Source organism: Ochotona curzoniae, unplaced genomic scaffold (genome assembly GCF_017591425.1).
Source record: "Ochotona curzoniae isolate NIBS_2020 unplaced genomic scaffold, NIBS_Ocur_1.0 contig_3432, whole genome shotgun sequence".
Classification (NCBI taxonomy): domain Eukaryota; kingdom Metazoa; phylum Chordata; class Mammalia; order Lagomorpha; family Ochotonidae; genus Ochotona; species Ochotona curzoniae.
The window spans coordinates 10,601,930-10,617,146 of record NW_024465859.1 but is presented as its reverse complement, the minus strand read 5'-3'; the positions used below and the strand labels follow the sequence as shown (position 1 = coordinate 10,617,146).

Below are 15,217 nucleotides of genomic sequence, written 5' to 3'. Positions count from 1 at the left end.
ACAGAGAGGAAGATTTACTCCCCAGGTTAGCGCAATGGTCGGTGCTGCACCAATCTGGAGCCAGGAGCCAGTAACTTCCTCCCGGTCTCCCACATGGGTGCAGGGTCCCAAAGCATTGGGCTGTCCTTGACTGCTTTCCCAGGTCACAAGCAGGGAGCTAGATGGGAAGTGGAGCTGCCGGGACTAGAACTGACACCCATATGGGATCCTGGTGCATGCCAGGCAAGGACTTTATCTGCCAGGCCATGCCGCTAGGCCCGCAAGTTAATTTTTGAAAAAGATACTATAAACAATGGAAACAGAATCTAAAGTGACTGTTTTGTTACTTGCAAAAGGTATTCTCAGAGAATACTTTTGTTGACATTTATTTATGATAAATTATTAGTAACAGTTTACCACAGAATATATTGTATGTGCATATGCTACATGTGTAAGATTTAAAATTTATCTCTATAACAGGAACAAAAAGTCCAGTTACATCTTCTGGCTAAAGAAGATTATCATAAACAACTGAATGAAATTGAGAAATACTATACTACAATAACTGGTCAATTTGGATTGGTGAAAGAAAATCATGACAAGTTGGAACAAAATGGTAAGTTCTATCTTATATAAATGTTCAGTAAGGAATGTTTAGGTGGACTTATTATAATCAAGTTTATCTGATGCAAGTATAGATGAATGACAATTTAATGGATACTAAATTAAGTGTAACCATATACATTTCATTGGCACTTTTTCCCTGTCCATATTAGTGATACTTACTTTGATATGTATAATTAATGTAATGTTTTCTTAAGTGTCTTTCATATTGCAGTGCAGGAAGCAATACAAGTAAATAAAAGACTTTCAACTTTAAATAAAAAACAAGAGTCTGAAATATGCAGTTTAAAGAAGGTATGATTGATATAATTTTATACTGTTAAGTAAAGTTTATAGTCAAATAGTTTTATGAATTATTACTAGAAATAATTGGCTACTTTTTTGGTAGAAGGATAAACAAATGTTTAACACAGATTTATAAATTTTGAGTTATTAATATAATGAATCAGTTTATTAAAATTATAAATTAAAAAGATTTCAGGGGCAACTGCCGCTCCCTGCAGTGTGGCAGCTGTTGGGGGTGCCCCTGCTGGGTAGGACCCAATGCTGGGAACTCGCGCCAAAGACACTGCTGCAAGGCAGTGAATGAGTCCTCGGCCTTGGGTGGCCAGCAGGCAAAGCCTGGCACCACTTGGTGCACTGGCCAGCCGGCGGCGAACTCTGGGGTTTTTAAGATATGTAGTTGCTGCCTGGGGACACCCATGACTAAGGCCAGTTTTAGTATAGGTGAGAAGTGAATTTTGGATGATTCCCAGTGACAGGGTGATGAAAGTGTCAGGCATGCATGGGGACTGAGACCTGGTGGTTTGGAGGGAAGTATCCAGAAGATAATTTGGGTTAGACAGATTCACCAGACGAATTAGGAATCCAGAGATGGGCTGTTAGCATAGAACATCACTGATTGCCACACACCAGCCCACACCAAAGCTATGGATTGGGGCCTCTTTGGCAGGGTTAGGTATCATTGCCCGACTGGGTGGTGGAGTGGTGGAGTGGTGGAGTGGTCACATTTGGCAGGGTCAAGACACTATCCAGCACGCGAGAGAACTTGGTCTGGGGGTAGACTCTGTGGGGTTTTGTGGGCTCAACCCTGTGGTAATACAAGTCCCCCTGGTTAGCTCGCAAGCTGGGGTTGTGATGGACTAAGCTAGGTGTGACCATGGCACCTGCCATCACTCACAGGTAAAGGAACCCATAATAGTCAGGGCAGGTCAAGGCAGCAGCACCTGAATGTGCATCCTAAAACAGGATGTGGGGTGGATCAGGCTGCCACTGGAAGGGGGCAGAATGGGCAGGGCTGAACAAACCTTAACTCACAAGAAACAACAGAAATCAGGTTGGAGCACAGGTCATGCCAAGTAGGCCCTTGTACCTACTGATTTGCATGAGACAGGGACGCTAAGCCATAGCATCTAAGGGGCCAGGACAAGTGAGGGGCTCTGCCAAACTGAGTCAGAGCAACCACTGGCCTGCACATAATCTAAGGCTGGGAATAGGCCTGGATGGGGAGCTAAGGGGACACCCTAGCTGGATTGAGTTTCCCACCAAGGAGCACATGGGCTGGAATGGGGGCTGCGTTCTGATCAGGATACAATTGTAATCTCATTTGGCACAAGTGTGGACTGGGACTGGAAGCACCAAACTGGGCCAAACTCCAACACCATTTGGTGCTCTGTAGGACCAGGGGAGATGTGTGACTGACTAGGCTAGGTCTCAGCCCTTACTGAACCATGTGTGAGCTGTATGGGGGTATGGACAAGCCATGGCTGTGTTGAAACATCCAACAGTAAGAACCAGATTGGGTTGAAGGCCAGTCAGGAAAAGCCACTGTTCCTGCTAGGACAGGAGGTGAACTGAGTGGGGCTGGCTCATGGACCCACTGGTATTCGCGAAATCTGGCACTGGGAGAGTGTCTGATGGAGGAGCCTGGACAACTTCTCTGGCAGGACACAGTCCCTGCAGGTAAGCACAAGAAGCACAATAGGAAACAGCCCAGAACAGGCAACGGAAATTATCCCACTGGCATACACATGGCATGGTTTGGGGGCAGACCAGGCTGAACCTGTTCACATCACCTGCTGGTGAATCCGAGCACCAGAACAAAGTGTGGGTCGAGCCAGGTTCGGTTGCGACACATACCAGTGCACATTAAGGAATGCCAAGGTGAGATGAGCTGTACCAGATGTGGTTGCAATGCCCAAACAGCACATGTGATAATCAGGGGGAGGAGGCAAAGCCGGCAGGGGGAATGTGGGCTCCCCTGCTGGACAACTACTTCCATTGGAAAGTGTGAGTCGGGATGGGGGCAGATCAGACTAGGCAGGGCTACAACACCCGTGGGCCTCATGTGAGCTAGATAAAGGAAGTTGCCACGGTGGACTGACTATTCCAACTGGTGCAAGCAAAAATTAGTGGGTGAGAGTTGTTTGGGCTTAGCTGTAGCATTAGTTGGCAGAGGCTGGCACTGGGAGCTAATTTTGTCAAGTCAAACCTCAGAACCACCTGGAGAGGGCATGACCTGGGAGGGGGTGTGACCTAGAAAGGAAATAGTGGGCACCTCCCTCGGGGTTACCACTCTCACTGGACAGCATGAAAACTAGGACGGGGCAAGGGTCGCTAGACAGAAAGGCACCTGCCAGTAGGTGTGTGGGCTGGATAGTAGGTTGGTTGGGTTGAACTAGGCTTCAATGCCCATTGACAAGTGGTGAGAACTAAATGGGATGTGGGACATACTGGACAAGCCTACAGTACATACTGGCAAGCATGGGAACCAGGATAGGGGGCAGAACTGGTGGAGGTTATGGGGAGTGGCCCCAACTAGGCTGCAGCTCCAATTGGTTTATGTGAGGACCAAGTATGAAGTGGGTAGGATTGAGCTGGACTACAACACCTGTTGGTTTATGAGGAAGATGGGGCTGGAAACAGAACGGGCCCAGCAGTCACAACGACCAGCATGTGCGCAAGCTGATTGGTGTGACGGATGGTTACAGTTTTGTTCATGTAACTTCACTGTTGTGCATATAGATTTTAACTTTAAATGTGCAATAAGGTTTATTTTACTCTTCTTTGGTTGTGACATCAACAAACTTAAAATGAGCAAGTGAGGTATTAACATGAAGATCAGTCCAGTGATTCTAGTCACAGTGCATTCCAGAAGGTCTTTGTGTCACTAGAGTTGGTGATTCTAGGGGATTGAATAGCCCATACAATAGGAGAATTGTGACTCTGATAACCATTCCTTTAGCATATTCCTGGGCAAAAAGTGTCACATTGGAACAGATGAGAGTATCAGTTCTGAAAACTGGTATGCAGGACTTAGGTTTGCCTGACCCTGAGTTGAGTTTCACTTCCATTTCTGTAGTTACTTCTTTGTTACAAAGAAGAAGATCCTGAATTGTAATCAGAGTTAGCCTTATCAAAGACCCTGGTGAGTTTGAAAGCTGGTGACAATTTAAGCATTGTTTTTCTCTTTCTTACCAACAGCATCCTTCACATGGGTCCTCTCAAACAGTGAGCTCTTTTGGCAAGTCTAGATCTTTGTGCAAGATACAGTATTTCTCACAGATTTGAGGACATTGGAATCAGTTGTCTGAAACCTACTGACATGAATGCCTTTGTAGGTCTGTCTCTGGTGCATTTTCCAAATTCCAGAGTTTTTATATTTTTCTTGAAATATTGAAGTCAGTTTCTTAGTACTGTCAGCAACTTCTTTTGTAATGCTGTTATGTTTTTAAACTAGCCCCCACTGATGCTGTTCTGCTGTTGTAAGGTTGTAGAGTCAGTGGCACTGACCACGGCGGGTCAGGGACCACAGCACCTTTCTGGGTCTAGGCTGTGACAAGGAAGCATAGTGAGTGACCTCATTCAGCTTGCACAGCTCCTGCCTTAGGAAATGGGGGTGGTGCTGGGAAGACAGGTTAGAGGGTGAAAAGCAGGTTTGTGCAGATATAGTAATGTATTTTTTATTTCAAATTCTATTTCTATATAGGAAAACATATTAGTCTATGTCCTACAACCTTGCTCTAATTGCTTATTAATTGCAAGAGATAGGTTTGTTTGCTTTTGTTAACTTCAGATTTTCTACACAGGTAATCATGCCATCCATGAGTGGTTCTTTTTTATAATCCTCCCCAATTTGTGTATTATTTATTTATTTATTTGTTTATTTATTTTGTCTTACTGAATAGCTAAGACTCCCAGTAGGGAGTTGAATTAATGAGAGCAAATGTCTTTCCCTTGGTCCTGATCTCAGTGGAGCTTCTAGTTTCTCACCACTAAGTAGAACCCAGAACTCTATCTCAATAATCTCCCATAGGTGTGCAGAGGCCCAGGAATCTGAGGGCATATTACAGCTTTCTCAGGCACGATAAGGAACTGGATCAGAAATGGAGCAGCCAGACTTCACCCGGTACCGACATGGGATACCAACATTAAGGCATTATGGCAGTGGCTAAACCAGCTGCACCACAAAGCTAGCCCCTACAAGTTACTTTAAAAAAAAGAATTATGCTGGTCTTAGAAGCATGGCCTAGCAGCTAAAGTCCTCATCTTGAACACGCCCGGAATCCCATATGGGCACCGGTTGTAATCCTGGCAGCTCCACTTCCCATCCAGCTCCCTGCTTGACACCTGGGAAAGCAGTCAATGACGGCCCAAAGCTTTGGGACCCTGTACCCACGTGGGAGACCTGGAAGAAGTTCCTGGATCCTGGCTTCTGATCAGCATAGCATCAGCTGTTGTGCTCTCACTTGGGGAGGGAATCATCGGACGGAAGATCTTCCTCTCTGTCTTTTCTCCTCTCTGTATATCTGACTTTGTAATAAATAAATAAAGCTGTAAAAAAAATTATGCTTCAAAAGCATGAAATAGGGGCAGAAAGGGGGCTTTCATCTTCTCAGTGACTCCCTGCATTTCCCTTTTTTTAACATGAGAAGGAAAAGTTATACTTCAAAATAGGTTTGGAATCCCAAATCAAAAAATTTTTCAAACAAATTTTTTATCAATGTAAACTTCAGATGGAAATATAAATGATTAAATATTAATTCAGGAATTATGAAAAAACATTTCAGTGATGTGCCTTTGGGTTCATTTTTTAATTTTGTATTTTATCAGTGACATAAATAATATCAAGTTAGTTTGGTGATTCAATTTAAATATTAGCCTTTTATTTAAGTAGCATCTATTTTATGGGAAGATCATACTTTATCGATTTCCATACTAAACTCTTTACATTAATAATTAATGTTTCATTGTAACATTATGAACTTTTATATTCCTAATATATCATTTAAGGCTTTGTCTTATAGATTAGATGAGGCTTATGTAAATTTAAATTCATGGAGAGATACCTGTGGCAGATTTATGTTAGGAGGTGAAAAATGTCTATTCTGTGTTGCTCATAAAACACTTCTTTTTCCTTAAGTATGTTGATATGTCTTGTGTTCATGGCCTCTGCCACCCAAAATGTTATTGTCTGTGTCCATGATACCAAATTGTTCTTGGTAAAGAGTATATGGAAGAAGTGGAAGAGTTCATTACCGTTGAGACTTCAAAGTTTGACAGAAAGGGTAAAAAATTTAAAATGTATTTTAGGAGACAAATTTTAGCTTCTTACAGATTCTGAGAATACTAATTTTTTATTTTATATGCTTTATTTGGCTTGAATTTTTATTTTAAGAACAATTTAATTTTTGAATTTTTCAGACATTAATCAAATCTAGTGACATGTAGTTATATCACTCATTTAAAACTTACAGTCATTAATTTTCCCAAAGATAATTTTCATTTTCTTTTATACTATTCTGTGAGTTTGTCCTTCCTTTCCTTCTTTTTTTCTTCCCTTCCTTCCTTCCTTTTCCTCTTTCTTTCTCTTCTTTCCTCCCTCCTTCCTTTTGTTCTTTTATTTTTTTTTTAAGCAAAGTTAAGCAGACATAATTTTGTTGCTAGATAAAACTAGGTATTGCAGTTCTGCATGCTGGGTTCATCGTTATGGCAGTCATGAAGAACTCCTGATAGTATCTGTGAGCTGCATTCATAACCTCTGCTATTTGTCTGAGTAAACGTCCGAGCATTCAAGCAGATAGTGATATTGAACAGACTACCCCATGCCCGAAAAGGAGGGGTAGAGGAGACAGCAGTGTTGTATTTATGACTCTAGGAACTATAAGTTGTAATTTATTGAGATCAAAGCATGTGCTGTTTATTTGCTGCACTCACAGCTTTAAATAAAATGGCTGAAAAACAGACAGTGTACTAACAGTTTAGGTTACTTAAAAGCTTATAAGGCTATAAAAATAACAAGCATATTTTTCAGTGGAAATCATTTCTTGGAGTTCTTTGATTTTAATTTGTTACTCACTTAAGATAAAGTAATTAACATATAAGAAGAAAAGATGTAAGAAATAATTAGTTTTTGCTTTTGTCAGCCTTATACTGGTTTTCTATCCCTACTCTTAGTTCTCTTTGTTTCATAACAATTATTGTAAAAGGAAATGTGCTTTAGGTTGTCTCCTACAAGGAGTTGATTCCAACAGCTCAACAATTTAACAGTCCAGTTAAAAATGGGCAAAGGACATGAACAGCATTTTTCAAAGAACGAATCACAGATGACCAATAGACACATGAAAAAAATATTCAGGATCAGTATCCATCAGGGAAATGGGAAAAAAAAAAACCACAATGAAATTTCACCACATGCAGTTAGAGTGGCTATCATTAGAAAATCAGTAACTATTGATGAAGATGTGAGGGGAAAGGTACCCTGATCCACTGCTGGTAGAAATATAAGCTGTTTTAGCCACTATGGAAGACAACATGGAGATTCCTCAGAAATCTGAAAACAGACATGCCATGTGTCCCAGGCTTTCCATTCTTGGGAATTTATCCAAATGAAATGAAATCAGCATATGAAAGTTATTTGTGCCTCCGTGTTTATTGCAGCTTAAATCACAATAGCTAAGATATGGAATCAACCCAGATGTCCAGCTGATGATAAATGTGATATATATGCACGATAGAATACTACTCAGCTACAAAAAAAGAATAATCCCTGTCTTTTGTAAGAAAATTGATAACAACTGGAAACTATTATGTTTAGTGAAATAAGCCAGTTACAAAAACCCCAAATATTATATGCTTTCTTTGATATGTGACAGTTAATATACGGCAAACTGCCATTTTCAACCCTTGTTTATATTTCCATGTGGTCACCCTATTTTTATCTTGTTTAATATTATGGTTAGTGATATATCAAGCCTGTAATTTTAGAGTGAACTAAAATTATGTCTTTGCAAAATAATGAAGGGATGAAAAGAAGAGATAGAAGGGAATTGGGTTTGTGGGAAAGGGAAGTGGGGTTGGCTTCTGAGAACTGGACTTGTAGAATTCATGAAATTTTTTTAACAAAAAGCCAATAATTCCAATAATAAATAAATAAAAGCAAGGCCAGGCCTAATTGAGCCGGGAACTCAACCCAGTCTGTGTTAGTAGCAGGAAGGTAGGAACTTGAGCTATCACCTGCTGCCTCCCAGGGTTACAGGAAATGGATCTGAGCAGAGCTGGGACTGAAGCCTAAGCATTCCAGTAAGAGACACAAATGTTCCTAGAACATTTTAACTGAGAAAAGCCTTCTTGATGCCCTTCATCAAAGGATTTTCTTTATGCTTCTGATACATTCCTGTAATATTCAGATAATATTAATTGCATTATAATTATTTCATACATAAGTTTTTCTTACTAGATGCTAATGCATGTGGGAAGTGAGAATCTTTTGTTGTCATCTCAGAAGATGTTTGTTGAGTAAGTATTGAGTGAAAGTACATCCTAGCTCTGATTGGTTAGTTCTTTTGGTTACTGCACTCTTTAAGATCTAGAGCCATACACACTATCACTATGCTATTGACTTTGTCTGTCTATAGCCACAGATTGAATACTCACATTCACTAATCCTGCAAGAGAACTAGAAAAAGGCTTTGGTGGACAAATGTTATCATCTTGATATATGAAATACAGCAAATTATAGTTATAGATTTAAAGTTGGAATTTTAAACTGTCAGAACATTACCTTCCTATGAATGAATATGCATGCTAAGTTTTCTGATTGATGTTTTTATGTTAAGGAACTTAAAAGAGTATCCTCAGACTTGATAAAATCCAAGGTCACATGTCAGTATAAGATGGGAGAAGAAAACATCAGTCTAACAAGCAAAGAACAAAAATTTGAAGAACTTGAAGAAAGATTGAGAATGGTATTAGATTAAGTATTTTTAAGTTTATAAAAATGTTTCAGTAGAATGAAAGCTTCAGTATCATAACACAAAATGTTCTTTTTAAAGTTAATATAATCAAGCTAGAAAAATCTCTCTTAAATCAAATAATTTTGGCACTTGCATGTCATTAGGACAATAACATTTACAGCCATTTTACTTCTACTAACAGGTAATGTTATAACTGTATTCAGAATAGCTCTGGAGATGAGAAATGCGTAGTTTTTACCATTAAAAAGTTTATAACAGCTTATATTAGGTGTCTACTAACTTCTTCAATTCATGGGAGTCACTCTTTCAACATCCCAAAAGTGTGTGTACTCTGATGAATAGGACTTGATACTCCCAAGCTTACTGATCCCTGAATTTAATGTTGAGATTGCAAGAATTTAAATAACACCTTTAAAATTATTCAAACTTTTAAAGGAGTTAGAATTAAATAAGAAGATTACTGAAGAGATTACCTACATTCAAGAAGAAAAGCAGGTAAGCAATCATATTTATGAAGAATGTAAGACTTTTTAAAAATTACAGAGTGAGAAATAATCCAGTTATAGAATCAATGGAATTATGCCTAGGTGAGTGCGTAGTATATAATAAGCTCTCAGCTAATGTGGTTCATTGAATGGTACATTCACACCTTTTTAACCAGTCTCAAAAGTGCTCACCTTCAGGTGTAAATCCGTTTCTTTCTCCTGTTACTTTAAACCAATGATATCTAGCAGATAAGCAATGGAATGCATACTTAATTCATGCTTTTTCAGACATTATACTTCCATTTGAATCTCTTTGTTATTTATAATTCTTGTATTTAAAAAATATAAAACACCCACTTGTTTCAATTTTTTCTTTTGGTTTTTGACTGTTTGATTCTGAATGAATTCTGTGACATTGCCAAGGGTAGGAATCATCCAGCTAGTGGGATGCATTAGGCCTGCAAATCTTTTATGTCAGGTCCTTCCAAGGCAGCCAGCCACACATGGGACTAGAAATTCGATAAGTTTATAGCAGACTAATTTTTAAGTTGATGATTTTGTATGGCTCATGAATGATGTTATATCCAAATGGCATTTGACAGGAAAAGATTCATCACCCCTATGCCCATTATGGCATTTTATAATACTTATAATTTATAATATTATAGCTAATATAAAGTTTTAGGAGAGACACATTTATTATGTAGGTAGTTGATCTAACAAAAGTTTTAGTTTTGAATTCACATTTTTTTTTCAGTAATGTGTTTGAATCCATGTTCTATTTCACTTGATCTTAGCCAAAAGGCCGAGAAGCGATGAATACATGGTTTATTCCAAGTAATTGTTGATTAGTTGAGGGGCATTTTGAAGTAGTACTTCATAGAAAATCATGTAATAGAAATTATTTTAGATAATTAAATTATAAAGTACACCATTAGTTTAAGGTATTGAAATTAAAATATAAATATAATGGATTAAGAAGCTAGAAAAGGTGTTTGGAGAATGATTGATACATTCTACTATCTTAAAATTTTAAGGTTGATACATTTTTATATTTTTGAAGGGTATCATCATTTCTTTTCAACATATGCAGCAGTTACTTCAGCAACGAACTCAAGCCAATACTGAAATGGAAGCAGAATTGAAGAGGCTAAAGGAAAATAATCAGGTTGTATAACCATTTATCTATGGTTCATTTTCATTTAGTGAGCTATTTAGTTGCATCAGTTTTATGATGATCATTTTGAATTTTTGAGTCAGACATTGATTTCCTTCTTCAATTTGATATCAATATCTATAGGAGTGAAATTTTTTTCAACATCTAATTCATTAATTGTTACAGAAATATCTGGCCTAGTTTTATAGCAGAACAGATGGTATTCTTCTTTGTCTTAAAATTGTAACCAGGGTCTAAAACTAAAAAGGTGAAGGATGAGCATTGTAGTACCATAAGTTGAGCTTACAGTTTGCATCCTGTGAGCATTTGGTTCAAGTCTTGGCTGCTCTGCTTCCCATTCAGCTTCTTGCTAATGTACCTGAGGCCAACAAGGTACCATGGGGACAGTGGTTGACAAGAAGGGGAACTTGGGAGTTGTGATGCATCTTTCTATGTCATTAAATAGAAAATAAATAACATGAAAGATTGAAAGAGAGGCTACAAAGAACAGCAAAAAGTTTTATATTCGTCTTTCTCTCTTTCCTTTCCTGTCACTTACTTTCCCTTCCCTTCCTGTCTCTCCCCTTTCCCCTTCCCTTTTCTCTTTCTCTTTCCTTTTGCTCTTCCCTCCCTCCCTCTCTCCCTCCCTCTCTCCCTTCTCCCTCCCTTCCTTCTATCCTTTCTTCCTTCTTTCCTGCCTGCCTTCTTCCTTCCTTCTTTCCTTCCTTGTCTTTTCTCCATATCTCTTTTCCTCCTTCCCTCCCTCCCTCCTCCCTTCCCTTCCCTTTCTTTCCTTCCTTCCCTTTCTTTCCTTCCTTCCCTTTCTTTTCCTTTCTTCCCTTTCTTTTCCTTTTTTCCTTTCTTTCCTTCCTTCCCTTCCCTTTCTTTCCCTTTCCTTTCTTTCCTTCCTTCTTCCTGCCTTCCCCCATTCCCTTTCTCCTTGTTTGAGGCAGAAAGAGAAATAGGAAGATGGACAGTTGAAGAGAGTTGGTCTGTCCACAGGCTCATGCTCCAAATGTCACAGCAATCAGACCTGGATCAGGTTGAACTCTGGAGCTGGGAACTCCATCTGGTTGTCCTGCATGGGTAGCCCGAACCAAGGCATTTGAGCCATCAGCTGCTGTCTCTAGTCAACACAGGAAGCTGGATTGGAAGTGGAATAGTCATGATACAACCAAGCTCTGATATGGGATACGGGTGTCCTAAGTGCATGCCCCTCCCTCCTTTTTCATTTTGCACCAAGCCTCACAAAGTATGTAAATTGATTATCATTGAATAGAACAAAATTTAACAATGGCAGGTGTATCTCCTTATCTTTGATGTTCTGTGGCTTGCTATGTAAAAAAGGGTTTTGCTTTCCTTATTTTTCTTGCCTTCCCCCAAACTTTAAGAGACCAGAAGAGGGAGAGAAAGAGTGGTGTTGTCCAGCCTCCCTTTAATCATTTTAACTGTTCAAGCAGAATACTAATTAAAATAATTCTTTCAAAGGCCTATTAAAAACAACAGTCTTTCTCATCTGCATCCACCCTTTACTTGAATAACAAGGACTTTTTCTCTAATATATTGGAACTTCTTCCAAGGAATGTACATCATTTTCCTGAATTCTTTATGAGTAACTGTTATAAATGGCATGTCATAATATATGTAAAGGAGTTTAAACAAAGGGCTGAAGACTAGCTAAATCGATCATTTCAATTCATAATGAAATATAGACCCAGAAAATGTAAGCCGTGTAGTTCCAGGCCTCATGATTAGTAACAAAACCAGGATTAAATCTTTGTCTTGATTCTGATCACCACTATTTCTACAACATTATACAGTTGAGATGTCTCCCAATTTTGTTAGAAAAGGTCTTCCAATTTTGTTAGATCAGTAATGTTGAAACCACAACTTTTCTTTAAGAATGTTATGTATACTAGGCTTTATGTGTGTTTTTAAGATTAAAGGCAGAGTAACAAAGTGGGGTCAGGGAAGGAGGGAGAGAGAGAGAGAAAGAGAGAGATCTTCCATCTGTTGGTTCATTGCCCAAATGATTGCAGTGGGCAGGGCTGGACCAGGCCAGAATCAGGATCTAGAGCCAGGAGCTTCATCTGGGTCTCCCTAATGAGTGCAGGAGCCCAAGCACTTTTTGCTCTCTTTTACTGCTTTTGCAGGCACATTAGCAGGGAACTGGATCAGAAGTAGAGCATCTGGGACTCAGATTGGAGCCTATATGGTTGCCTGTGTGAGATAACATCGGCTCCAAAACCACAACCTGTTCTTTTTAAGCAACTCTTTTAAAAATATATATATGTGTATTTTTAAAAGGACTTATTTATTTTTATTGGAAAGGCTGGTTTACAGAGAGGAGGGAATAGAAAAGGAGAGGAAAATCTTCTGCCTGCTGATTCACTCCCCAAGTGGGTAAAACAACTGGAGCTGAGCTGATCAGAAGCCAGGAGCCTAGAGCTTCTGGATCTCCCATGCGTGCAGGGTCCCAAGGCTTTGGCCCATCCTCTACTGCTTTCCCAGGCCACAAGCAGGGAAAGCTGGAAGGGAAATGGAGTATCTGGGACACGAACCAGTGCCTATATGATATCCCAGTGCTTCCAAGGCAAGGATTTAGGCACTGAGCCATCGTTCTGGGACCCACAGCTCTTCAACTTGCTCTTTTTAAGTTCTGTCTAAACTTAGGCATTGTTAAGTCTACACAGCACTCAGTAGTCATAGATACACAGTTAAGTGTTTTTTTGTGGCTGTATAACCTTTTAACTGTGAGTGTGAAACCTAAAATAATCCAAATGCCTTTCTATTTAGTTGTTCCTATTTAGTTGCTGCAATTATTATCTGGGACTTAGTAGTATGTGGAAATCTCATAATAGTAAAATTTAAAAGAATTGTTAGGAACAGGATAGAAATTTTAGCTTTTTATCTTGGTAAGTAAGGACACTAAAAAATAACTTCATCTATCATCACTAGCCTTTTATGAAAGAACATTTTAACATCAAAAATGTTTTAAGGACATAATCTCAAGCCAAAGGACAGGTCTTCATACAAAAAGACATTTGATGACCTTATATTGACATTTTTTGCCATGGACTAGTGAAAATTTTGTCATGGATCACTGCTTGTCTGCAGATTGGTGTCTGTGAACCAATGATATATAGCATAACAAAATATTCATGTTGAATTGTTGCTAAGGACTGTGCTGTATAGAAATCTCAAGTGTTTTCTAGAGGAGCATTTTAATTCCACCTGTACTAAAAGGGATCATTACTCTTGATAATGGCCAACTGTTTTTCAGTGCTCTGCTATCATGCTGTCATCTGTCTTACTTTTTCTTCATAGTAAATTTTACAACATGGAGATCTACATTCTCAGTATAAAAAATATTTCCTACTCAGCTAATCCTGTTAAAGGCAGTTGTGTTCCTGTAATCATAGTATTAAAAAGAGCAATGTACTTAGTTTGCGTCTATAAGCATGGTGTTAATCTGGCACATAGTTGGAACTCATGAAAATTGTTGAATAAATGATGAACAATGACTAAGCTTGCTTGCTTCCAAAGTTAGGTATTTCCCTGTGCTTCTGTTGAAACATGTCAAATTGAATCCATACTCATTTCTTCTTTCTTTGGAAACTGCAATGAAATAACCTTAATAACTTTATAAGGATAAAGAAGCGAGTTTAGGAAATCGTTCTCCCTTCTCCGACCTTTTAAAATTATTTTCTTCTTCATGTGGGCACCAGAGCTGGGCTTTCAGTAGTTAAGATACAGATAAAGACAGCTGTGTCTCACATTGAAAAATCTGGGTTTGGTACCCAGTAATGTCTCCTCACTCTAGCTTCCTGCAAGTGTAGACCCTAGGAGGTATTAGTGATGACTCAAGTCATTGGGTTCCTGGCGTCCACATGGAGAACCTTGATTGAGTTCCTAGCTGCAGACTGCATTCAGCCCAGTGGCAGCCACTTTAGGCATGTGAAGAGACTATCCCTGGATAGCAGCATTTACATACTAGCTCTATTTCTCTCTCTCTCTCTCTCTCCCTCCCCCCCTCCCTCCCTCACTCACTCAAATAAGTGCACATGAGAACCAGATGGAGAATTGGCAATTTACTTAGCATATGAATAGTAGGAACCTACCCCAAAGATGTAAAGTGGTCAGAATGCAGTTGTCATGTGCCTCTGGAATGGTGAGTTGCAATTGAGCATTTCACCTCCAGATTTCCCCCTCATTTTGCAAAAATAGGCACCACTCCTCTCTTCACAGATTTTTGTGGGAGATTTTGAAATACAGTTGAGATTGGGAGCATACAATGATATGCTGGAGCCAGCCTGTGTCAGTGAGAGCTTCGTTGTCAGATGCTAAGGAATTTTGTGGACAGTTATTTTTCACATATATAAAGATATTGGGCAGACTTACAGAGAGAGAAAGAGGAGAGAGAGAAAGATCTTCTATCTGCTGTTTCACTCCTCAGATGGCCACAACAGCTGGAGCTGAGCCAGTCGAGGGGCTTCTTGAGTTTCCCACACAGGTGCAAAGTCCCAAGGCTTTGGGTCATCCCTATACTGCTTCCCAAGGCATAAGTAAGGAGCTGCATGGGAAGTGAAGCAGCTGGGACATGAACTGGTACCCATAATGCTGGCACTTGCAGGCTGAGGATTAGCCGGTTGAGCCATCACACCAGCTCCCAAACCGGTTCTTAAAAACAGTAATGCATTGACAGTGTTACTTCACAT

At 39.4% G+C, this 15,217-nt stretch overlaps 1 protein-coding gene across 1 annotated transcript in view; it reads left to right on the top strand.

Annotated features, from left to right (window-relative positions):
* CCDC73 (coiled-coil domain containing 73) overlaps positions 1 to 15,217 on the top strand; it is a 117,029-nt gene that overhangs the window by 76,868 nt on the left and 24,944 nt on the right. The window contains exons 8-12 of the mRNA XM_040980055.1: positions 460 to 595; positions 818 to 897; positions 8,721 to 8,849; positions 9,294 to 9,353; positions 10,407 to 10,511. Coding sequence (XP_040835989.1) covers positions 460 to 595; positions 818 to 897; positions 8,721 to 8,849; positions 9,294 to 9,353; positions 10,407 to 10,511 — 510 coding nt within the window. The remainder of the gene's footprint in view (positions 1 to 459; positions 596 to 817; positions 898 to 8,720; positions 8,850 to 9,293; positions 9,354 to 10,406; positions 10,512 to 15,217) is intronic.